The sequence below is a fragment of the Barbus barbus genome (genome assembly GCF_936440315.1).
Source record: "Barbus barbus genome assembly, chromosome: 5".
In the NCBI taxonomy this organism is placed as follows: Eukaryota; Metazoa; Chordata; class Actinopteri; order Cypriniformes; family Cyprinidae; genus Barbus; species Barbus barbus.
Window position 1 is genome coordinate 12,445,059 of NC_136733.1, and position 25,255 is coordinate 12,470,313.

The window sequence follows — 25,255 nt, forward strand, 5'->3', positions numbered from 1 at the left end:
CAGCAAAGTCAGATTGTAAGGGCTCAACTGGGTCCAGTGGTCTTTCCCGATGGCTGTCTAAGTGGCGGGGTCCTCACTGGGGATCTGTCTCTGGTGCTCATCTCGGTGTCCTGGTCTCCGCTGACGTTCAGCGCTGTAGAGGTCGTCTCTGGGTGCTGATCCACCATCTGATCTGGATACAGACTGCATCTGGTGACTGCAGTGACCATCTGGGCTGGATATGGACCAGATCGGGTGGCTACAGTGACTGGGGATATGTCCCCAGGGCTCATCCAGGTGTCCGGCCTCCGCCGACGATCAGGGCCACATACATCATCTCCCGGCTCCGATCCACCATCTGATCCGGACACGGACTGAGAAACAGAATAGAAACAGACAAATATTAGCGTAGTGTCAGACCTCTGTTGTGTGTGTCTTGTGTTTCCACGTGCTCCCTGTGTTTTCATGCCCATATTTGACTTACGACGTGTTCCTTGTTCCTCCCTGCTGTGTACATCAGTAACGAGTACATGTGTTATGGGGAGTGTTCCCGGTTCCGGTTGATCTAATTGATGCAGCCTAACAATCCTTTAACGGACTTGATTAATAGAAGTGTATTAGTGAGTTATGTGTAAGCCAGGTTAAAGAAATGTGTCTTTAATCTAGATTTAAACTGATAGTGCGTGTCTGCCTCCCGAACAGTATTAGGTAGATTGTTCCAGAGTTTGGGTGCTAAATAGGAAAAGGATCTGCCGGCCGCAGTTGATTTTGATATTCTAGGTATTATCAAATGGCCAGAGTTTTGAGAACGCAGCAGACGTGGAGGACTGTAATGTGATAAGATCTCGCTCAAGTACTGAGGAGCTAAGCCATTCAGCGCTTTATAAGTAATTAACAAGATTTTAAAATCTATACGATGTTTGATGGGGAGCCAATGCAGTGTTGACAGAACTGGGCTAATATGGTCGTACTTCCTGGTTCTAGTAAGGACTCCAGCTGTAATTTGTTGATCAAGCGTGCAGAACAACCACCCAATAAAGCATTACAATAGTCTAACCTTGAGGTCATAAACGCATGAATTAGTATTTCTGCATTTGACGTTGAGAGCATAGGTCGCAATTTAGATACGTTTTTGAGATGGAAAAACACAGTTTTACAGATGCTGAAATATCATCAGCATAACAGTGAAAACTAACACCATGTCTCCTGATAATATCTCCCAAGGGTAACATGTAAAGCGTGAAAGGTAACGGCCCTAGTACTGAGCCTTGAGGTACTCCGTACTGCACTTGTGATCGATATGATACCTCTTCATTCACTGCTATGAACTGATGGCGTTCAGATAAGTACGATTTGAACCATGCTAATGCACTTCCAATAAAGCCAACAAAGTGTTCTTGTCTATTTAAAAGAATGTTGTGGTCGATAGTGTCGAACGCAGCGCTAAGATCCAGTAGAACTAATAAAGAGATACAACCACAATCAGATGATAGAAGCAGGTCATTTGTTTCTCTAATGAGAGCAGTCTCAGTACTATGATACGGTCTAAATCCTGACTGAAATATTTTTCTCTAAGAAAGAATATAACTGCGAGGATACTACCTTTTCTAGTATATTTGACAGAAAAGGGAGACTTGAGATCGGTCTGTAATTAACTAGATCTTTGGGGTCAAGTTGTGGTATTTTAATGAGAGGCTTAATAACAGCCAATTTGAAAGTTTTGGGGACATATCCTAATGACAGTGATGAATTAATAATAGCCAAAAGAGGATCTATGACTTCTGGAAGCAGCTCTTTTAGTAGTTTAGATGGAATAGGGTCTAACATACATGTTGTTGGTTTAGATGATTTAACAAATTTATACAATTCTTCCTCTCCTATAGTAGAGAATGAGTGAAATTGTTGTTCATCTATAGTGCACTGATGCGATACTGTAGCTGACGGCTGCATGGTTACAATTTTATCTCTGATAGAATCGATCTTGGAAGTAAAGTAGTTCATAAAAGTCATTACTACTGTGCTTTTGGGAAACGCCAACACCTCTTGATGCTTTATTTTTCGTTAATTTAGTGACTGTATTGAATAAATACCGGGGGTTATGTTTGTTTTCTTCTAGAAGAGACAAAAAGTAATCAGATCTAGCAGTTTTTAATGCGTTTCTGTAGGATAGGGTATTTCCCGCCAGGCTATACAAAATACCTCTAGTTTTGTTTTCCTCCACCTCCATTTTCCGGGCTGTTCTCTTTAAGGTGCGAGTGTGCTCATTATACCACGGAGTCGGACTGTTGTCTTTGATCTTCCTTAAGCGTAAAGGAGCAACTGTCTCTAAAGTGCTAGAAAAGAGTGAGTCCATAGTTTCTGTTACATCATCAAGTTTTTCTGCGCTGTTGGATATGCTGAGGAATTGATAAATCAGGAAGATTACTTACAAAGCAGTCTTTTGCGGTAGAGGTGATGGTTCTACCATACGTGTAACAAGGAGTAGAATTTACACAAGTCGAGTTTACACAAGACTAGATAATGATCTGAGATATCGTCGCTTTACTGCAGAATTTCAACACCACTGACATCAATTCCATGTGGCAGTATTACATGTAGAGTATGATTTCGACAATGAGTAGGTCCGGAAACGTGTTGTCGAACCCCAATAGAGTTCAGAATGTCTATGAATGCTAATCCTAATGCATCTTTTTCATTATCGACATGGATATTAAAATTGCCAACAATTAAGACTTTATCTGCAGCCAGTACTAACTAGAAAATCAGCAAATTCTTTAATAAAGTCTGTGTGGTGCCCTGGTGGCCTGTATACAGTAGCCAGTACAAACATCACAGGGGATTTATCACTAACACGTGTTTCTCTAGATAATGTTATACGCAGCACCATAATGTCAAACGAGTTATACTTAAAGCCTGCCCTCCGAGAAATACTGAGAATATTGCTATAAATTGTAGCAACACCTCCCCCTTTACCTTTTGGACGTGGCTCATTTTTATAGCAGTAATCTTGGGGGGTGGACTCATTTAAAGTAATGTATTCATCTGGTTTTAGCCATGTTTCTGTCAAACAGAGCAAATCTAGATTATTATCATTGATCAAATCATTTACAAAAAGTGCTTTTGTAAGCCAAGCTTTATCAATTGTTTCTCTGTATTGTAAAAAAAATTATTTGTTGAACATCAATTAAATTGTTACTCTTAATTTGGTTAGGACGTTTTCTGTATTTTCTAGTTCGGGGAACAGACACAGTCTCTATAGTGTGATATCTGTCAGATCCCTCTGGCGGATCTAGGGACTCGGGAGGCCATGGCAGATCTAGGGACTCGGACACTTGGGGGCGCTCTGGAAGCGCGCTGACACCTGGGGGGCGCTCTGGAAGCGCGCTGACACCTGGGGGGCGCTCTTGAGGAGCTGAGCTGGACCATCGGAGACGTAGGAGAGCTGGACGGGACCAGCGGAGACGTAGAAGAGCTGGACGGGACCAGCGGAGACGCAGGAGAGCTGGAGCAGGCACAGGAGGGCGCTCGGACAGCGCGGATTCTCGGGGGCGCTCTTGAAGCGCGGATTCTCGGGGGCGCTCGGATGGCGCGGATTCGCGGGGGCGCTCTGAAAGCGCGGCTTCTCGGGGGCGCTCTGGAAGCGCAAACAGCGGCGGGCTCAGGAGAGCCACGGACAACGCGAGCTGGCTCGGCCCTGGACGCTTCCCAGACACCGGTAGATATCCTTCTCTCCAACTCAGGCCGGTAGTGTCTGGGAGGTCCACGGGACAGTGGTAGTTTACCCCAAGCCAGAACAGCTTGTTAAGAGTGGTGTCATCCCACGCCATCGCCGCGGCGATCTTGCGGAATCCCTCCGCGTAATCATAAAAGGGATAATCCCCGCGGATCAGTGCGGCGAAGCGGGAGGCGGCGTCCATGCCGCGGAGGAAAAAACAAAAAACATTCAAAAAACGAAAACAAAAATGTCGGACGCCGCTTACTGTGTTAGGTCCGGTCTTCTGTCAGATCCCTCTCGGGGCACAAGGAGCGAGGAGACACGGAGATTCCAAAAGTAATCCTTTATTGAAATCCACATAAAGAAGATGAGCTTGGGGAGAGACGAACATTGATGACAATCAGACCGAACACAGAGGCAGGGAAACACAGGGCTTATAAACATGGGGAAATCAACGAGGAACAGATGAGGACTAATCAAACGGGGCTCGGCACTAATTAACTAATGATCACAGGAACGAGGAAGGTCAAATAGAGACACGAGAGGAGGGGAAAACAAGACACAGGACTGACATAGGTGAAGGAGTCTCTATGTGCTGAGAATTAACTGACTTCTGTGATGTGAGGCGGCTAGCAGACGATCGGTTTAGCCAGTCTGTCTGCTTCCTGACCTGGGCCCCAGGGTAAAATACACACACACACACACATGTCATGTTTTGTGGAAATGTTCTATAGACATAATGATTTTTCTACCAACTATTTTATGCCATAACTCTACCCCTAAACACAACCCTAATACAAACATTTATATATACAAACATTATTATAAGCCAACAAGGTCAAAAATGTCAGGTTTTACTATACTTACTGTTACTTACTATACTTACTTGATTTACTATACTTGTGGAGACATAACATAGGGTTTACCTGGACCCCCCACCCCACCCCACACACACACACACACACCCACACCCATGCTTAATTACCTAAATGAGGACATACTATAGGCTCTTGCTGTTTTAATACAAATAGTGCAGGATGTGTTACATACAGTTTCCCACTATGTAATACATTTCATACCCCCATTATTTGTATTGCTTTCTTTTAAAAATCCAAAACTCAGAATCAAAATTGTCACAAAATGTCTCAATGTAGTTTGTGGTATTTACTTTGTCACACAGAAATTAAAGTATATAAATTGATACTATTATAATTGCAAGAGACGGTTAATTTAGATAACCCCCTGATGTATTGTGCACTAACTGTCAAGCCCTCAGTGAGCGTTGTTTAACTTTATATTTACAGGCTGTTAATTTTCATTAACATAATTACCCTAACATAATTTTCATTATGTTAGGGTAATTTACTCATTTCCCTACGAATGAGTAAATAATTGAGGTGTTTAACAATTACAGTAATTTGTTCTTGAGCTGCCGAAACGTGGTGTCCTATGGTATCTAGCGCCTATACATTAGCAGCAGATTGGGTGTCCATGTGATGTAAAAGAAAACAGTATTCATCAGACCAGATGACCTTCTTCAACTGCTCCATGGTCCAGTGTGCCCATTCTAGAAGGAAGATTGTTCAGTTGCTTATATGCTCTTAGAAAAGTCTGTAAAAAATACAGCCCAATATACTGTGTCAATAGGAAGGATCATTCCATATTGATTTTTACAGGTGTTCAACCCATATTTCGAATTACGTATTGTATTTTGCTGTGGTAATATATTGGTAATTTTCTGCAAGGTTATTATCCGTTGTTCTATATATTTTTATTCTCACAGTGTAGCCTTTGGCTTAGCTCAGAATCAGAATCAGAAAGAGCTTTATTGCCAAGTGTGTTTGCACACACAAGGAATTTGTCTTGGTGTATGAGCTTCCAGTACAGAAAGTACAAACATAGTGCAGACAACATATAATTAAGGTGATAAAGAACACTAATGAAGAGAATATACAATAATTAAGAATAACAATAGTAATAAAAATAAAAATATACAGAAAAGAGACATGACCATAGACAGAACTGTGAATGTGCATGTGTCCTATGTACAGATGAAGGTTTGATGAGTTATTTACAGATGTACAGTACCGGGGTGTGTTATGTGTTGTTCAGGTGGGATACGGCCTGGGGGAAAAAACTGTTCTTGTGTCTGGCTGTTCTGGTGCTCAGTGATCTGTAGCGCCGGCCAGAGGGCAACAGTACAAAGAGAGAGTGAGCTGGGTGTGAGGGGTCCAGAGTGACTTTCTTAGCACTTTTCCTCACTCTGGAGGTGTAAAGTTCTTGGAGGCTGGGCAGAGGGGCACCGATAATTCTCTCAGCAGTCCTAACTGTCCGTTGTAGTCTTCTGATGTCTGTTTTGGTAGCTGAACCAAACCAAACAGTTATAGAAGAACATAGGACAGACTCGATGATTGCAGAGTAGAACTGTTTCAGCAGCTCCTGAGGCAGGTTGAACTTCCTTAGCTGGCGGAGGAAATACAGCCTCTGCTGGGCCTTTTTCGCAATAGAGTCAATGTGATTGTCCCACTTCAGGTCCTGGGAGATGGTGGTTCCCAGGAATCTGAATGACTCTACTGAAGTGCTGTTCATGATGGTGAGTGGGGGGAGAGCAGGGGGGTTTCTCCTGAAGTCCACTATCATCTCCACAGTTTTGAGCATGTTCAGCTCCAGGTTGTTAAGACTGCACCAGACAGCCAGCTGCTCAACTTCCTGTCTGTAAGCAGACTCGTCACCGTCCTTGATGAGGCCTATGACTGTAGTGTCGTCCGCAAACTTCAGGAGCTTGACAGAGGGGTCCTTTGATGTGCAGTCATTCGTGTAGAGGGAGAAGAGCAGTGGGGAGAGAACGCAACCCTGAGGGGCGCCAGTGCTGATGGTGAGAGTCCTGGATGTCAGTTTGCCCAGCCTCACTAGCTGCTGCCTGTCTGTCAGGAAGCTGGTGATCCACTGACAGATGGAGGAGGGCACAGAGAGCTGTCTCAGTTTGTCTGAGAGAAGGTCAGGTATGATGGTATTGAAGGCCGAGCTGAAGTCCACAAATAAGATCCTTGCATAATTCCCCGGTTTGTCGAGGTGTTGCAGGATGTAATGCAGTCCCATATTGACAGCGTCATCCACAGACCTGTTTGCTCTATAGGCAAACTGAAGAGGATCCAGCAAGGGTCTAGTGATGTCCTTCAGGTAGGCCAGGACCAGTCTCTCAAGTGACTTCATGACCACAGACGTGAGTGCGACAGGTCTGTAGTCATTAAGTCCAGTGATTTTGGGCTTTTTGGGAACGGGAATGATGGTGGAGCGTTTGAAGCAGCAGGGAACTTCACACAGCTCCAGAGATCTGTTGAAGATTTGTGTAAAGATGGGGGCCAATTGATCAGCACAGACTTTTAGACAGGCAGGTGAAATACCGTCTGGTCCTGAAGCTTTCCTAGATTTCTGTTTTCTGAAGACCCGGTTCACATCCTCTACACAGACTTTAAACGCAGGTAGAATGGTGGGGGAGGGAGTAAGGGGGGTTGCAGGGGGGGAAGGTGAATGTGTGAAGTGCAGATCAGAGCGGGTGCTGGGTGTCAGTCTGGCCTTTTCAAATCTGCAGTAAAACACATTGAGATCGTCAGCCAGTTGTTGATTCTCCACAGACTGTGGGGGTGGTGTCTTGTACATGGTGATGTTCCTCAGACCAGTCCATACCGACGAGATTGTTGGCTGAAAGTTCTTTTTTCAACTTCTCAGAGTAGTTCTTTTTAGCCACTCTGATCTCCTTTGTTAGTCTGTTCCTGGCCTGGTTATACAAGATTTTATCCCCACCTCTGTAAGCGTCCTCTTTGGCCTGACAAAGCTGTTTGAGTTTCCCAGTAAACCACGGTTTATCATTATTGAATGATAAGAATGTCCTGGTGGGGATGCATATATCCTCACAGAAACTGATATATGATGTTACAGTCTCTGTGAGTTCATCCAGATCGGTGGCAGCGGCTTCAAAAACACTCCAATCAGTGAGGTCAAAACAAGCTTTTAAATCTTGCTCTGCTTCATTAGTCCATCTCTTAACAGTTCTTAATACAGGCTTAGAAGATTTGAGTTTTTGCCTATACGTCGGTATGAGATGAACCAAACAGTGATCAGAGAGCCCCAGAGCTGCCCGTGGGACAGAGTGATATGCATCTTTAATTATTGTGTAACAATGATCCAATATATTACTGTCTCTGGTGGGACATGTAACGTGCTGTCTGTATTTTGGCAGTTCGCGGGAGATATTTGCTTTATTAAAATCTCCAAGAATGATTAAAAAAGAGTCCGGGTACCTTTGCTCTGTTTCAGATATTTGTTTGGCCAGCTGTTGCATCGCGGCGCTCACGCACGCGTCCGGAGGCACGTACACATTCACGAGAATGAAGGAGGAAAACTCTCGGGGTGAATAGAACGGCTTACAGTTTATGAAGAAGGCCTCCAAATTAGGAGAACACATCTTCTTCAGAGTTGTTACATCTGTACACCAACCTTCATTTATGTAGAAACATAGTCCACCACCTCTCGTTTTCCCCGTTAGCTCCGTGATGCGGTCTGATCTGAACAGCTGATATCCCGGCAAATGAAGCATGTTATCCGTGATGTCTTCACTCAGCCAGGTTTCAGTGAAGCACAATGCAGCAGAGTTTGAAAAGTCCTTATTTGTGTGGGTGAGGAGAAGTAGTTCATCCATTTTGTTAGGAAGGGATCGGACATTCGCTAGATGAATGCTTGGGAGCGCAGTTCGGAAGCCGCGTTCGCGGAGTTTAACCAGAGCGCCGGCGCGCTTCCCTCTTTTCCGTCTGAGCGCGCGTTTGACTAGGACCGCTGCCCCTCCGACCAAAACATCCAACAAAGCGTCTGAATAATCAAAAACCGGAAAAAAAATTGTCCGGTGTGTGTTGCCTTATGTCCAGTAGTTCGTCTCTGGTAAAACTGACAGTAAGAGAATGACTAAACACAGAACAAACAAACAAAAACAACAAAAGTACGGGAGCGTTCCACACCACAGCAGCCATACGCAGCGCCATCTTGTAACAAATCTGGGTACCAGTTCGGTTACTGCACCTTGGTTTCCAACATTCTTCTCTATTTTCTTTCGTGTTTAACAGAAGAAAGAAACTCCTATATTTTTAGAACAAACAATGATCATAGACATTTTGAGTGAACTATTTGTGATGAGAACATACTTGGAATTTGTCTTCTGCATTTATCCCATCCGAATTCACACACAGCAGTGAACAATTGGGTGCCTTGTTCAAAGGCACCTCAGTTGTGGGCATTGAATGAGGAAGAGAGCTGTTCACTTCCCCCACCTACATTTTCTGCTAGTACTGAGAATCAAACCCACGGCCTTCAGGTTACAAGTCCTCTCTAACCATTAGGCCAAGGCTGCCTAACTGGCAGATAACACATCCAGGTTCCTTGATGTTCTTAAACATCTTAGACTTGACAGAACATCCATCAAGTCAGTATTCTAGCTTATTGCATGTGAAGGTTTTTGGTCCAACAAATACAATTAAGCAGCAGGAAGTTACTAGTTATCCAGTTTTTAATATCAACTCTGCATTCCATTAGTTTTGTAAATTGATATGTTTTGTCAGGCCTCAAAGAAAAATAGTTTTTTAACAATACTTTCCCAGAGGTTCCACTATATACCCATTTAGTCTTTCTGTCATTTTATATGTTAGAGGGCTCAGAAGCTAAAATAGAAATGACCCTGTTTCTGCAAAATATGTATGTTTGTGGATGTATGTGTATGTATGGTAAAGACAGCTTGAAACTGATGAATGAAACTGACCGTCACTTACAATATATGGCATGTCAAACAAAAGTTGTAATTATGTTGGGAAATTCTAAAAGTATAACGACCTAACTAAACATGATGAGAAAGGCTGTTGCTTTGTTTCATTTCTATGCTCTTGGCAAATTCATGTCAGATTTTATGAAGGAAGTATGTTTCATTTCCACTTTATGTTTCATGAACTGAATCCTGATGATGTCTCCCACCCACATAAGGGACAGGACAGCCTGGTGAGTGTTTAGAAACTACAAACAGGTATGAAAACATGTCTGTGTGCACAGTTAACTCCAGTGAAGTGATTTGTTCGGACAATTCATGTAACGTATTATTTCTTTATTCAAAGCAGCCAAACGGGGCTTCTCTAAACCAGCTTAATGAAATGAATCCTGGGAACTATTATAACATATGCCTTAACATAAAAAGGTAATATTAATAATCATAAATTTAGTCAAGTATGTCCAAACATTTTTCAAAGTGTACAATATTCTTCTAATTTATCTAAATATAAGTATTGCATATGCATTCTCGACATCATCAATATACATTTAGATATTGTGAAATGGAGCTAAATAATTGGTACTCCTTCACAAATGTATAATTTTGTCAAATAAGTTCAGACACTCCCTGCGTCCCAATGTTCATACTATCCATCCTAAATAGTATGTGAGATCATAATGAGTGTGTCCCAAAGCATAGTATGTTGAAAAGAGTGTGCCAAAGGCCCCCGTATGGTCTGCTATTTCAGGTCGATTTTTGAAGTGTGGATCCGTGCGCACTCTACTGGCTAGTAATTGCCCACAATCCATTGCGCATTGGCAAAGGATTCGGTCCAGAACTACAAACACGAATAAAACGCGTTAGAAAAAAACTACAAACGTGGCGGATGCGCGCGATCGATGGTTAGCTAGAGAGGTTTGCAAAAAGGGGGTTGAGTTACTAATAATCAACATTTAACGTGATAAAATATTTATTTATTGTTATCCGTGTTATATTTAATCTGCAACAGCAATGTGAACTTTTATAGACATCCATATGGTCGTTAACTTTTAAATGCATCATTATGGAGAAGATATGAGCAGACTGGCAGATCAACGAGCTATTCTTTTCTCTCTAATACGGCAGCAGGTTAAATGAAATGAAATGTGGAGGATGTTAACTGTGACTAGATTATTGGCAGGCCAGTTTACAGTGACAGGGGGGGTACAGGTAAAGACGCAGTTGTGTGACATCATGATAGTCCTAAAGCTTGCCTGCTCTTCTACACACTCAAAAGTGTGTACTTTTTCTTCACCAAAAGAGTACCTACTTTTAGGGCGTAGTATAAGTAGGCACATTGGGACGCAGCAATAGTTCCATTATTTCAAGTTGATATTTTGTTACACCCCACTAGAGGGCACGCTTGACCTCAATTTACATCACATCCGGTATCAGCTGATGGAGGGAAGTCAACGCGGCTTGTCACTCGTGAGTCCTCTGAAGGGTTTACGTTGAAAGTATTGTTATGACCTAATTTTATTGTAAGTTGAAGTCATATACTTATCTTACTTTGTGATTAAATTACGATGTGTTCAGTTAAAAATTTGACGTTGTGTTGAGGACTTCAATGTTGGTCATTGAAAGCACAGTAGACTATACTTTTCTTTGATGAGTGTTGTAACGTTACATAAATTGTTAGTAAGGATAAAATCTTTGTGAGGCAGGGGGAGCTCAGACCCCAGACCCCATCACTCCTAGTAGCGCTGCATTTTGGGTAAAAACGGCGGAATTACATAATGAGTACTTCTCAAAGGAAAGGACGCATCCAATGTTGCCAACTAATTTTAAGGGAACGTTGCTAAAGGCAGGTTTTTGTTTTGTTTTTTTTGCTAAAGGCAGGTTTGTTTTTTAAAGGGATGACGTCATGTAACTATGACTCAAATCTCAGCCAAAAAGGTTTATTTATATTTGTTCGTAATGTAAACTATTTGTAAAAGTAATATAAACAACGAATTTTTATTATTAAATATTTTATTTTTCATATACAACATTGAATTGTTGAACAATTAGATTTGATTTATTTTCTTATTAACTAGTAAAACTACACATTATGAACAATTATAGTTTTAGCAGTGTTAGTACAAGTACGGCTCGCTGCAGCCCACAAGATCCAGGGGGCGTGGTTGGATCCACATCTAGGGGGTGGAGATTGGAAGGTTTAGGTAAATGTTAGGTGGGAGGAGTTGGATCTGGATCCAACCACGCCCCCTGGATCTTGTGGGCTGCAGCTAGACGCTGCTCAGTTAGTATGCTACACTACAGTTGGAAAGGGCTGGATTAAACTTCAAAAGGCAATGATGTCATTGAATAAATATGAGCGCTGCACATTTAAAATCAAAACACGACACGGATGTCTTTGTGTGAATGTGTCTGAAGGGAACCGGCTGTCTTCAGAAACGTGTTGGTGGCATTTTCATTTTATTTTACCTATAATGCCTGATAAAGCAGCGTTTATGTGGAAACTGCTATATTAAGCCGCTCCTAAAGCGCCACCGCGTGGCAGAGAATGAATTTGCATTTCCAATAAGCCTTTCCTGTATGGTCGGATCAATGCAAATATCGACCATTGTTTTTAAGCAGCAAGCACATAGAAGTTAATTTGATATATGTTTAAATAAAAAATGAAAAAATGTTAAATTAATGAATAATGTTCTAGCAGAAAATTACCTTTTGACATATGTTTTTCTTACATTGTACCTAACTGATCAACAATTATAGGTACTAATAACAAGGTGTAACCAGAGGCATTGAACGTATATCCTATAACATGTCTACAATCCTTTGCACAGATTCCAGTTCACTAAAAACGAACTAGCTGAAAATGAATTGACACTGAGCTTGTTCAATTTCATTGTTATGCGAGACAAAAATAAATAAATAAACAAAAATGAGGTGAAGGCATTAGGTTTTGTTTTGTTATAAATTAATCACATAATTCTAAACTGTGTGTAATGTGAACCACTGGGAAACCACAAACAGTGGTCATTACCTGTACTGCATTAATTGAAATTAAATTTAAATATAAAGTATTCTTCAAATTATAATTTTTATAATATTTTCGTGCCATGACTGCAGGAGTGGAAACATTTATGACGAAGCCATGCACACTTACTAGATCGTCTCATTCTAGCATTGCATTTAGTGATGCACCCTTCAGTTTGAAGGGTACCCATTGTATAAGGTGTCAGACAGGTTAAAGAAAAAAAAAAAGAATTGAAGGAGACCTGGGCTGCATTGTCTGTTTGTTCACACTCATCTATCAGATTGGCAGGGGTGGCAAGTTTAGGGGTAGCTGCTTTTAGCGCTGGCAGGTTTTGGGGCAACTCTCCCTGCCTCACAAAGATTTTACTCCCTCTCTAAATGGCATTATCATTGCAGCAGTGAGCACAGCTATGGCTCGGCCTCTGTTTGGCGGTGCATTATCAGCTGTTATTCCCCATAGTGCCCAGGATGTCAGGTAATTATATAGAAGCAAACATGAAAAAAAAAGTGTAAAGTAACATCTGGTGCAGTACTATGCACATATGTCACAAAGTGTCTGTTCTACATTAATCTGTCAAGTAAGTCATTCAGTTGCTTGAAAACCGTAAACAGCCCACAGCTGACAAATTAATTGTTATTTTGTGGAATAATAGTTGTTGTGATTATTTATATAATACAAGTCGACACTATGATTGTCTTTTATTCCATTGAGGTTGCCGCCATTTACAAACCCACCCCTGTGTTTGCATGTTGTGGCTTGAATTTATCTGATTTGTATATTAAAAACCCATATTTCTCTTCCCTATTGTTTGCAGTGAACTGAGACAGATCCCTGATAATCAAGAAGTGTTTGCTCACTCTCAGACAGATCAGAGTATTATCATTGAACTGCTGGAGTATCAAAGCCAAGTGCAAGATGCTGATGCAGCCAGGTAACATGTGGTCTCTTAACATTACAACATATATTGGTCTACATCTTCTATGTGATTGGTTGCTTGTAACAAAAGCAACTACTAAATGCTATGTAGATTTAATTAGTAAGAAAACAGCACACAATGAAGTCAAAAGATTTCAAAAGGTCAGACAAATTTAGATTTGAACTCCAACCTGCCTGCTGCCACCAACATTGGGGCTTATTTCTCAGTGTGTGCTTTTTATATAATTCATAGTACATTAGTCCATTGCCAGAATGGTTGCTTTAATCAAGTAATCAAGTCAGCTTTATTGTCAATTCTTCCACATGTACCGCACATACATACAGAGAATTGAAATTGCGTTACTCTCAGACCCTTGGTGCATACAATTAACATTAAACACGTTCAGATACAGATAAATACAGTTTAAACATATGTACATACAACTATACAAATATACAAATGAGGATATTGTGGAAAAAAATAAGAATTAGATCGATAAAGTGGCATAAAGCGCCTGGCAGATAGAGTGCAAAGAGTCAGAGTTCCTAGTGTGTTGCTGTGTTAAATGGGGGTGAAAGAGGGGAGGGGGGACAAGGACGGGAGGGAGTTCAGCTTCCTGACAGCCTGATGTATGAAGCTGTCCTTCAGTCTGCTGGTCCTCGCCTGGAGACTCCGCAGTCTCCTCCCTGATGGCAGCAGACTGAAGAAGCTGTGTGTCGGGTGGGTGGGATCACCTGCAATGCGGAGGGCTCTTTAAACTCACTATTAACTGTTCTCTGTCTGTTCACTGGACACATCAGGAAATAAATTATTGAATTACTTTTTAATAATGGGAATACACAAGTTTTTCTTGTTTTTGTTGTGACAGGTATCATTTTGAGGATGTGGCTGCAAGTAACAAGGCGGTAGAGAACAGCTCCTGGGAGGTCAGAGGAGCGGAGCAGGTCCTTCAGTCGGAGCTATCAATGCAGGAATGCAGCTCTGCCTGGCTGCTGTCTGGAGCTCAGCTGATCTCTAAATTCAATGAGGAGGTGTGTCTTTACTACATTCCATTTGCAGTGGAAATGTTAATGTGTCCCAGACAACACTGAAGTCAGTGACCATAATTATTTTACTAAAAACAAAGGTTCTAAATCTAGCACTGTGTACAAATGACTGTCCATTTAAAAAAAAAAAGGAAAAGGCCATACATATACACAAAAATGCTAATCAAGACGATTAATCAGTTAGACACGGTAAATCTTCAGTGTGTCCAACACCAACAGCATTTACTTTCTAGTTCACTCACTTTTTTTTCTAGTTGTTCTTTTGTTTTTTTTAATAGAAATAGAAAGTCCTTCAAAAGAAATGCAAAAAGAAATCCCTTAACTGAGGGTTTAAGATCCAAATCTGTCACAGATCACTTTTGCTTTGACCTCATGAATTTCCTCATCCATAAGTGATGATTCACCAGCTTTCTGTGGGTGGTTTAGGGTTATTTTGGATTGCAAAACCATAAGTTATTAATATTTGTTCCTTTCATCAGCTTACATTACATTTTTTCATAGGCCAAGAACACTGTGAACATTCACCTGTGCTTGTTTCGTCTGCCGCAGTACACCACTGACATCTTAGTGACGTTCAACGATCCTGTTTGTATCAAGTGAGTTGGTTAAATATATAGAGGTTAAACCAATAATTTTTCCCCATACACACTAGTATTACCCAGATGCTGTATAAAGTTTATACTTGTGGTGTTAATAGATGCTGAAATATAATCATTATCCTAATATGTATAGTGCGAGAGGGTTGATTTAAAATCTTCTCTCTCAGTCCCCTCAGCAGCAGTGCCGTTGAAAATGTGGCTGCTATACCATGGACACTACAGGACTTCAAGGGTGTTCTGCAGTCATTCTGTCTACTTGACCCTGGAGTGTTTGGGTAGATGCTTAACGTTTACATTTAAATGCAGTTGGTTTCCATTAAAAAGTTTTTTTGTTTTTTTTTCACAGAAGCTTTTACAGTTATGCCTTTACAATGACTGAACAGATTGAAATACAAAGTTAACAGGTTAAACAGGCTAAACTGGTTAAAACACAGCTAGAAAGCTAGAGTCTGTATAAAATATTTTTTCTTGTAGTGCAAGGCTTAGCAGTTGTCTGATTCATAAGACTGTACAAATATAGAATCTTGAGTTATTGGTAAAAAAACAAAAATAAATCATTTTTATAAAGAAAAACATTGTCTTCCTGAAACTGACTCGCATTTGAAAACCAGTGTTTTTACGCAACTTGTCGCATATTTATGCTGGTTCTTTCAGGAAAATTTCTCTGGAGTTTTCTTAAGGTTCTCTCAAAGGTTTGCAGTCTTCATTGTCTTTTGTTTGCAGATTCAAACATCTCCATTACTTGACAACAAAACTAATGTTTAACAACTTTACTGAAACTCTGTGTTGAAAATAAGTTTTTCCTGAAATGTAAGACACTTTCACTGACTTGTCTTTAACTTGTAAACACTAAGGCATATATAATTTTGGGGCCTTTATTTAAAAAAAAAAAAGCACAATCAGAACCAACAACAAGGTTATAAATCATAAACCTATAGGTACAGGAATCAAAATGATAACAAAATGAATTTTGACCTTGGGACCAGATAATTAAGTAAAAAAAAAAGGTTTAGGCTTATTTTCTTGTTGATGCCATTTGATGGTTTGATTAATACAATGACATTCAGACATTTATAAGTGTGAATTGAGTGTCCAGAAACTTTTAATATGAGATTATCAGTATTGTGTATTTGTACACTATGGATTTATTGCATTGTTGATGTCACGCTTATAGAAAACACAAGTCATTCTTTTAAAAATAGTTTATTCTCAAATTATATATTATCTTATGTTACAGAACCAATATGTACCTATACAATTTAAGTATTTTAGTAAATAATTTAATGTTACATTAATTTCTCCAAAGCATCAAAGAGCTCATTCAGTACAGCACATGTAATGTAAGGCAAATGGTGACCATTGTTCTGGTCCACTGAATAGTGTCTTATTCTCCTAATATTCTCTGCAAATAATGTCATGTTCTCAAAGAAGCTTGAAGAACATGCAATGAAACTGTTAATTGTACAACCAAAAGTGATAAGGTTTATATCTATTGCTTTGTAGATTTATGTTCCACCCAAGGAACCAAGTTTGAAACAAAGACATTTGAAAAGACATTCTTACATTAAAGGCATTGGCAAACAAGACAAAAATAGGTTGAGAAAATACTGTTGTTATTATTTAACCAGTTGAGTGCAACTTCATTCCAACTTCTAACTACTCAAAAGTCAGTCATATTCCTTCCATCATGATTAATAATTATAGTTGTCCAGTCAAAGGAAAAACAAAAAAGCAAATGAAAAAAAGTTGTGTTAAAGTCATTCCACGTAATCTCTGTATGAGAATTAAACATTTACAGTACATCATATGATTAACACTAGAGTAAAATAAATTTGCTTAGCCAAGTGATTCTGATGCAGCGGATTACATTTAATCTTTAAGAAAAGTGTCATTTTTAAAAAAAGCTGATTTAAAAAAAAGCAATGACATAAGTTCACCCTGAAAACCCATTTTATGCATAAGTATGGATTGTGCATTAATTATCAAAAACTTAATTGTTCAGAGTTATTCCACTTTATCACATTACCAATGATGTAACTGTTTGTAGAAGTTTCCTCTTTAAACACTCTTTTTTGCAGAACTGCTTCCTCAAAGCATCTTTCTCAAGATGCAAAACGTTTCATGTGATGAAATCATCTTGAACTGTAATGTTGTCAATAATTTAGAACTACTTTGTAGTCATAGAAAATTAATTACGCATTTGGAACATGAGCCGATCAGAATCAGGAATTCAAGAAATTAATTTGTATAATTAAACAGAAGTGTACATGTGTTCTGTCTCTATAAAACCATATGCAAATTTGCTGGAGTGTGATTGTATAACAGCATACTGATCAACTAAATACTCCATCCTACTACATTACATTCTAATTGAGTTTTATTAATATTATTATTATTTGGAAAAAAAATCATTCCACTTCTGGTCAGTGCAGCCTTCCAGCTGTTTTATTTGATCATATGATGTATTGTAATGGCTCGGTTTACCACATCACTGCACAGCTTGCACATTATTATTTTTTTGTTGCATAGCAACATTGTTATCAGGAACTATATCTTCTAGTGGAAGGCTGCCACATGAATGCTTAATTAAACAATGTTTTAATAAAAAAATCTTATTTTATAAACGCAATTAGCACTCTGCTGCACATTGTATCTAATGTCAGCATTTAGCTGTGACTATATTCACAATACAGCACAGGCCTATTGTATTCCTTAGTGCTCGACTGCTTCTTTAATCAGCAAATCAGGGAAACATTTTTGTTTGTTGATGTTTTGCTGTTGCAGGCAATAGCGAGATGCTAACTGTAGCTATGGTACAAAGTGCGCAGCTCATTCCAGAAAAGTAGAGAAAGGATGGTATGGGGTCCGAGGCGGAAGTAGGAGGCTCCGAGACCTTTATACAAACCAGTCATACCTTCCTTCTTCAGCGTCTTAGAGAAACAGTCCACAAACCCTCGGTACAATATGCCCTGCAGGAGAAAAGTACAGAGAGTGAAATAAATTCTGTATTTACCAGCTTCATCAATATGTGGGTGAAACTAGTTATGCAAGTGCTTAATGACACCAAGGCAAATAACTGCAGTAAAAGTTTGTGAACAAATTTTTATATGTTGATGACATCTGGTAGATCACCTTGCCAAGATGATCCACAGGCTGGTTGTAGAGTCGAGTGCTGACTACATCAAAAGGAGTCATAGCTAATACAACCACTACACTACTGATCATACCAGCACTCAGAGCTATTAACCAGCTGCCCTTAGAGAACACCTACAAACACAGAAAAAAATAAAACTGATTACTAACAAAACATGTCACTGTTTTCCCATAAATGACAGTTATTGTCATTGTCATCATGTACTCATGTTGCTTGCCTGCCACACTTCCTTTCCAGTCTTCTATGAACTGATGATGTTAATAAAACTGTATCTGTGGTGTAATTCAGGTGGTTTGTTTTTGCAGATTTCTTCAATTCTGAGGTCATTCTCAGAAAACCCAATAATATTTTTAGATAATTATACAGCAAACAGTAACCTTTTACATAAACATAAAAATCCCTAGTTGTAGTAAGATCAAGCAAGTGTTAAATTGACTGTATCCACGGCATAGCCTAATGCCCTAAATACAAGGTTTGCTTAAAGGGATACTTCAACCAAAAATGGAAATTCTGTCATTAATTACTCACCCTCATGTTGTTCCAAACCCGTAAGACCTTCATTCATCTCCAGAACAAGATGAGAAGAAAAGATGAAAATCGAGAGCTTTCAGACCCTCCATAGACAGGAAGGGTCCTACCACGGTCAAGGCACAGAAACATATAGTTAGTACTTTTTTATGCGCAAAGAAAACAAAAATAAAGATGTGGGTCATGGTACTCTCGATAATGGCGGAGGACTTTCCGGGGAGAGAAGAAATCATTGAATAAAGTCATTTTTGTTATTATTCTCATAGCTTCATAAAATTCAGGTTGAACCACTGACGTCACATGGACTATTTTAATGACATCCTTGCTACGTTTCTGTGCCTTGAACGTGGTAGGACCCTTGCTGTCTATGGAACGTCAGAGAGCTCTTGGATTTCATCAAAAATATTTTAATTTGAGTTCCAAAGACGAACAAACATCTTACGGGTTTGGAACGACATGAGGGCGAGTAATGGATGACAGAATTTTCATTTTTGGGTGAACTATCCCTTTAAAATATGTATTTCATGACGTAACTGTCTTTCCATTGTTGACATATTTTCAAAAGGAAGCTTTGGGAGGACATATCAAAGGACAATATTTCTAGTCACAATTTTGGCATGGGAGTTTGATTTAATGCGGTCCAAGGCTAAATAGACATCTCTACTAAGAGGCATTAAGTGTTTAAAAAAAACAGACATAATATGACTGAGTTGGATCGCTAAGGCTACTTCATGCAGTCAGTGTTTTGAAACTGACAATCATATTTATTAACAGGTGTTGCTCTGTTGAGTTTATGGGAAAAGCTTAGTGTCTGAAGAACAGATGTCAACCCCCTCTTCTATTCTTACTGTGAATAACTCTCAGCTGAAATTAAATATCCTATGCTCACCTGTAGGTCAGTGACCAGCTCTTTAGAGGCAGAGAAAGTAGAGAGCTGAGCAGCTGACCCCACACTGACCCTTGGGACTGCAGCACTGGCACCCCTCCACAAACCCAGAATTCCATGCTGTTTGTGGATGGCCAATAGAGCATGCATCATTCCCTGACACAAAGAAAAAGCAGAGATATACATTAAATATATAACAAACAGTCACAGTGTGATTTTTAGATTCAGACTGGTTCCTATTTTGCAAACAAAACTGCCATCGTAGTACATTTCCACATATGTGATGGGATCTAGCTTAAAAAAAAAAACCTCCACAACCCTAAAATCAGTTGACTTGAAGATCAAAGTTCTCAAGTTACATTCAAAGAAAGAAAGAAAAAAATCAGTCATGTTATATGATTCTGTGAGGTGACCATTAACTTACCCTGTGCTTATATTGGTGTCCAACTGCAATAGAGGAAGTAGATTGACTCTGGAGATGTGTTTTTACCTAAAGGAAATAACAAATAGAAAGTCGGAAACTGAAGCTACTTGTCGCTTTTTGGCCATTTTGGACCTTGGCAGTATAAATCATCTACTCTCAGCGTATATGGAACCCAAAAGTATGGAAAATGTTCTGAATATATTAAAATATTTATAAATAATCACATGTATAATTATCATTACTGTTTATTATAAAAATCATCATATAATGAATAATAATATAACAATTTATTCTAATTATAGAATGCATGAGGACCTTGGCAGTACAAATCATCTACTTTCAGTGTATGGAAACGTTCTGAATATATTAAAATATTTATAAATAATCACATGTATAATTATCATTACTGTTTATTATAATAATTATACAATAATTAAAAACAATATTAATTAATATTTTTTTCCTAATTATAGAGTGCATTAGTCTGTTTACGGTTGCTAAGCGACGTGCGAACTTGGAGCAATATAAAATACAATTCAAATGACATGCATTAGGTCACAGGTTTGAGTATATTGGCTATTTTAAAGGCGTTTGACTTCTTTCTCATCCACTCAGAATTCTAGACTCGAAATTGTCCATTTCGTTCACACCACTGATGCATTCTGTTCTTTTGAACAATTGTGCTGTCTTTGCGTTTATGATATTTAGATTGGCTGTCACTAAACACGTGCTTAATCCGTTGTTTACTAGACAGAAACGGAGACTATTCTCGTTACTCACCAGGTAAATCGGGCTGCCCATTACAGCGCCCACCACACCGGCAATGGCCCCGGACACGATGCTCTTCGTAGCGCTGACCCTTCCGTCCGTGTGAATGTAGCCCAAGGACTCGATGATGGAGTACGACCCTAGCCGGACCCCATTCATAAAAAACTGATAAACCAACCCGGGGACCAAACCTTTCTGAAGACCTGCCAGCCCATCAACTTTGCCTATCGTGTAAAAGGCGTGGAACACATTCCTATAATACACTTGGTAGGTTCCTCGGCTTTTAAGCTCTCCTTGCAGTTGCATTCGAGTTTTGACCACTTCCAGAGGGTTTGTAAAAAAGCAAGCGCCACACGCAGCGACGCCGCTTAGAACGAAATCCATGTTTCAATCGCGGAATTCCCGGAAACAGGTGCTGGTCTGGTCAAGTTCTTTAATTTCACTTTAAAAAATAAATTCTAGGCCTACTTCTTTTTTTAGCAGCCAGTGAATGATGCAGCGTATTAATAAAGTATTTGTTAAGATAATTCACAAATACCTTTACAATATCATTTTTCTACAATTACAGTAAACAGCAGAGGCGTATCTTCTGTAATCCTCCTCCGTCATGCGATGCGCGTGGACATTTTACCGAGTATGAATGTCAGACTGTATTCGCCGGTCCCAGCCTGACCTCTTAACCAATCAAAACAGAGGCATTGCCCCATCCTTTGTTACATGTCCTCTGATTGGATGGTTGTAAATAACGTCAAGTGACACCTTCAGGCAGTTGATGTGCACCCCAGCTGTGTTATAACCAGACTGTTAAAGGTTATAACACAAAGCTTCCCTGTGTAAAGAATATTCGGTTATTTACAATGTTCTTGTTGCAATTTATTGTTACTTAATAACAATAAATTACACACACTTACAAGAAACTAACCTGAAAACAAACCTTAATATTATAGTAAAGTACATGTTAAGTAATATTACTCACTAGTCTACTTAGTTGTGTTACACTGTAACAAGGGCACCTTACAATAAAGTCTAACAAAATGCTAATTATTAATGTTTAATAAATGCTAAATAGTAATCCTGATGTATTGAAATAGAATAAATTACTGTGAAAAACTATTAAACTGCAAAAAAGTACAGTGGCAGCTGATAATGTTACCAACTCATAAATTAAAAATGTATCCAATAAAATACAGCAGTTGAGTAAAGTTGAGTAGATACATATGACAATTGTCCACAATCCTGGGAGTTCAGTTCAACCTGGCACAAACAGCATCTTCCTATGATGTTATCTGTCTTTTTGTTCCTCCACCCTTCTCATCTTTCAGGTACACTCTTAGAATAAAAGCTCCTCTGTTTACTGAAAATGGCAAAAAAAAAAAAACCTTGCCACTGTGGTGCCGTCAACTTGAGAAACAGAGTGGTTTCTTTAGATAAAGGAACAAAAATGTGCCCCTGTAGCTGACTGATCCTATGATGGACTGCAAGGTAATTTTGACAAAGATCTTCAAAACTCGCTAACTAAAATCAAACTAGACACTCCTTTCATAGAACATTTGATTAAGCCAGTTGAGAAAGCAAAACAATTCTTAATATGAATTATTTCTTGACACACACAGTATATATTTAAATAGTTTTAACCAGATATAACAGAACCAAAATCACTTTTAGTTAGAAAAGCTAAACATTATTAATAAATTAAACATAAATTAATAAACGGTCTTCTTATTGGCCATTCAGGCTATTACACAAACAAAGGTTTGAGCTCATTCCATCATATCCACATATTGTGTGACTTTGGGATCTGCAGGTGTTGCAGGATTTTGTGGTTCTTCCTCTGAGTGTACAGTAAAGAAACAAATGGTCAGATTCTTCTGTCATGAAGTCCAAAATATAATGTAAAAAAAAAAAAAAAATACCCAAAATGGTATTTATATACAGTGGGGCAAATAAGTATTTGATACACTGCCGATTTTTCAAGTTTTCCCACTTACAAAGAATGGAGAGATCTGTAATTTTCATCGTAGGTACACCTCAACTGTGGGAGACAGAATATTTAAAAAAAAATCCAGAAAATCACATTATATGATTTTTGAATAATTAATTTCCATTTTATTGCATGAAATAAGTATTTGATACAATAGAAAAATAGAACTTAATATTTGGTACAGAAACCTTTGTTTACAATTACAGAGGTTAGACGTTTCCTGTAGTTCTTGACCAGGTTTGCACACACTGCAGCAGGGATTTTGGCCCACTCCTCCATACAGGTCTTCTCCAGGCTAGGCCACTCCAGGACCTTGAAATGCTTCTTACGGAGCCACTCCTTAGTTGCCCTTTCTGTGTGTTTGGGGTCATTGTCATTGCCACGATCCATCTTCAATGCTCTTACTGAGGGTAGGAGGTTGTTGCCCAAAATCTCGCGATACATGGCCCCATCCATCCTCCCCTCAATACGGTGCAGTCGTCCTATCCCCTTTGCAGAAAAGCACCCCCAAAGCATGATGTTACCACCCCCATGCTTCACGGTTGGGATGGTGTTCTTGGGATTGTACTCTTCCTTCTTCCTCCAAACACGGCGAGTGGAGTTTATACCAAATTTATCAAGTTCTATTTTGGTCTCATCTGACCACATAACCTTCTCCCATGCCTCCTCTGGATCATCCAGATGGTCTTTGGCAAACTTCAGACGGGCCTGGACATGTGCTGGCTTGAGCAGGGGGACCTTGCGCGTGCTGCAGGATTTTAATCCATGACGGTATAGTGTGTTACTAATGCCATTGAGACTGTGGTCCCAGCTCTCTTCAGGTCATTGACCAGGTCCTCCCGTGTAGTTCTAGGCTGATCCCTCACCTTTCTCAGGATCATTGATACTCCACGAGGCGAGATCTTGCATGGAGCCCCAGTCCGAGGGAGATTGACAGTCATCTTGAATTTCTTACATTTTCTAATAATCGCACCAACAGTTGTCGCCTTCTCACCAAGCTGTTTGCCTATTGTCCTGTAGCCCATCCCAGCCTTTACAGGTCTACAATTTTGGCCCTAGTGTCCTTAGACAGCTCTTTGGTCTTGCCCATAGTGGAGAGGTTGGAGTATGATTGATTGAGTGTGTGAACAGGTGTCTTTTATACAGGTAACGAGTTCAAACAGGTGCAATTAATACAGGTAATAAGTGGAGGATAGGAGGGCTTCTTAAAGACAAACTAACAGGTCTGTGAGAGCCAGAATTCTTGCTGGTTGGTAGGTGATCAAATACTTATTTCATGCAATAAAATGGAAATGAATTATTCAAAAATCATACAATGTGATTTTCTGGATTTTTTTTAATATTCTGTCTGACAGTTGAGGTGTACCTATGAAAACTACAGATCTCTCCATTCTTTGTAAGTGGGAAAACTTGAAAAATCGGCAGTGTATCAAATACTTATTTGCCCCACTGTATAAATATACCAAATTAAAACAGTCTGTTTAAACCATCAGGTATCAAAGCAGGAATAAAATATATACATTAAAATGTACAGTCAGCCTGTCATTATCATAAAATAAACACTTACAGGGTGATCAGGACCCTTCTAAAAAGCAGAGACATGGAAGTTTATTTTGTGATGACAGGTACTGACAGTGCATTATCTTACACAGCTACTAAATAATTTTAGAGACATGAAATACTGTTTTAAAAATATTTATCATAACTACTTGTAGATTATAAGATTCTAACATAATCCAGTACTAGTAGAAATTGCCCTAGCAATCCAGATAAACACTAAAACACATTACATTTTAAACACGTTACATTTTCTAAGGACTAACTTACATTTAGACACAATTTAACCTGTAATCTTCATCTGTTATTCATCTTTTTATTTTCTTCTGTATTAAAGATTTTGTACTCACTGTAAATGGCACCTGGTAAAGATTAACTTAATACTTATGTCCATGGTGCCAAATATATTGAGAGACATGAAAGTAAAGAGTCAAAATAAAGTTAATTTTTTACTGCGCAATGCCACTTTTGGCCAAGTATTTTATGAGCTAGATTGTGACCTACACAACCATTAAAAAAGAGAAATCTTTGTTAAAATTGTGAGATTGATATTTCAGTCAACATTAATATATCCATTCATAATTTTGAATTACTAAAAAAAAACAAGTAAAATTTACTAGGAGTGTTTCTGTCAGGAACATTTCCTGTCTCAAGAAATAACCACAAGTCTGAGCACTTCATGGGTTCCCAGCGAGTTACTGCATAGCTGAATACTGAGGAAAAAACTGTGCAGACCAAAAGAGAAATCATCTTAACTCACATAAATTATTTTCTTTTTAAAGAAATACTGCATTAAGCCTATTGTGTTTATAACACAGACACAAATAGTGTAATTTTAATGAGTTTTATGAGTCTTCTCTTGCATGATGATGAA

General features: G+C 39.2%; 2 protein-coding genes across 3 annotated transcripts; one reads left to right on the plus strand and one right to left on the minus strand.

The window, feature by feature from the left end:
- The first annotated feature begins 10,917 nt into the window (after window positions 1–10,917).
- LOC306869826 (ran guanine nucleotide release factor) lies at window positions 10,918–17,439 on the plus strand. Of its 2 annotated transcripts, none has more exons than XM_079416747.1 (6): window positions 10,918–11,020; window positions 12,918–12,996; window positions 13,337–13,453; window positions 14,307–14,469; window positions 14,986–15,080; window positions 15,251–17,439. In XM_079416747.1, the coding sequence occupies exons 2-6, from the start codon at window positions 12,932–12,934 to the stop codon at window positions 15,360–15,362; spliced, it is 552 nt and encodes a 183-aa protein (XP_079272873.1). In that variant the 5' UTR covers window positions 10,918–11,020; window positions 12,918–12,931; the 3' UTR covers window positions 15,363–17,439. The 2 variants fall into 2 exon arrangements, with proteins under 2 accessions (XP_079272873.1, XP_079272874.1); XM_079416748.1 differs by having other exon boundaries at window positions 10,922–10,967.
- On the minus strand, window positions 16,278–21,513 carry LOC306869824 (solute carrier family 25 member 35). The gene is made up of 5 exons (XM_079416746.1): window positions 20,856–21,513; window positions 20,076–20,141; window positions 19,655–19,807; window positions 18,216–18,350; window positions 16,278–18,052 (listed from the first exon to the last, which is right to left on the minus strand). The coding sequence occupies exons 1-5, from the start codon at window positions 21,225–21,227 to the stop codon at window positions 17,882–17,884; spliced, it is 897 nt and encodes a 298-aa protein (XP_079272872.1). The 5' UTR covers window positions 21,228–21,513; the 3' UTR covers window positions 16,278–17,881.
- Between the last annotated feature and the right edge of the window lie 3,742 nt (window positions 21,514–25,255).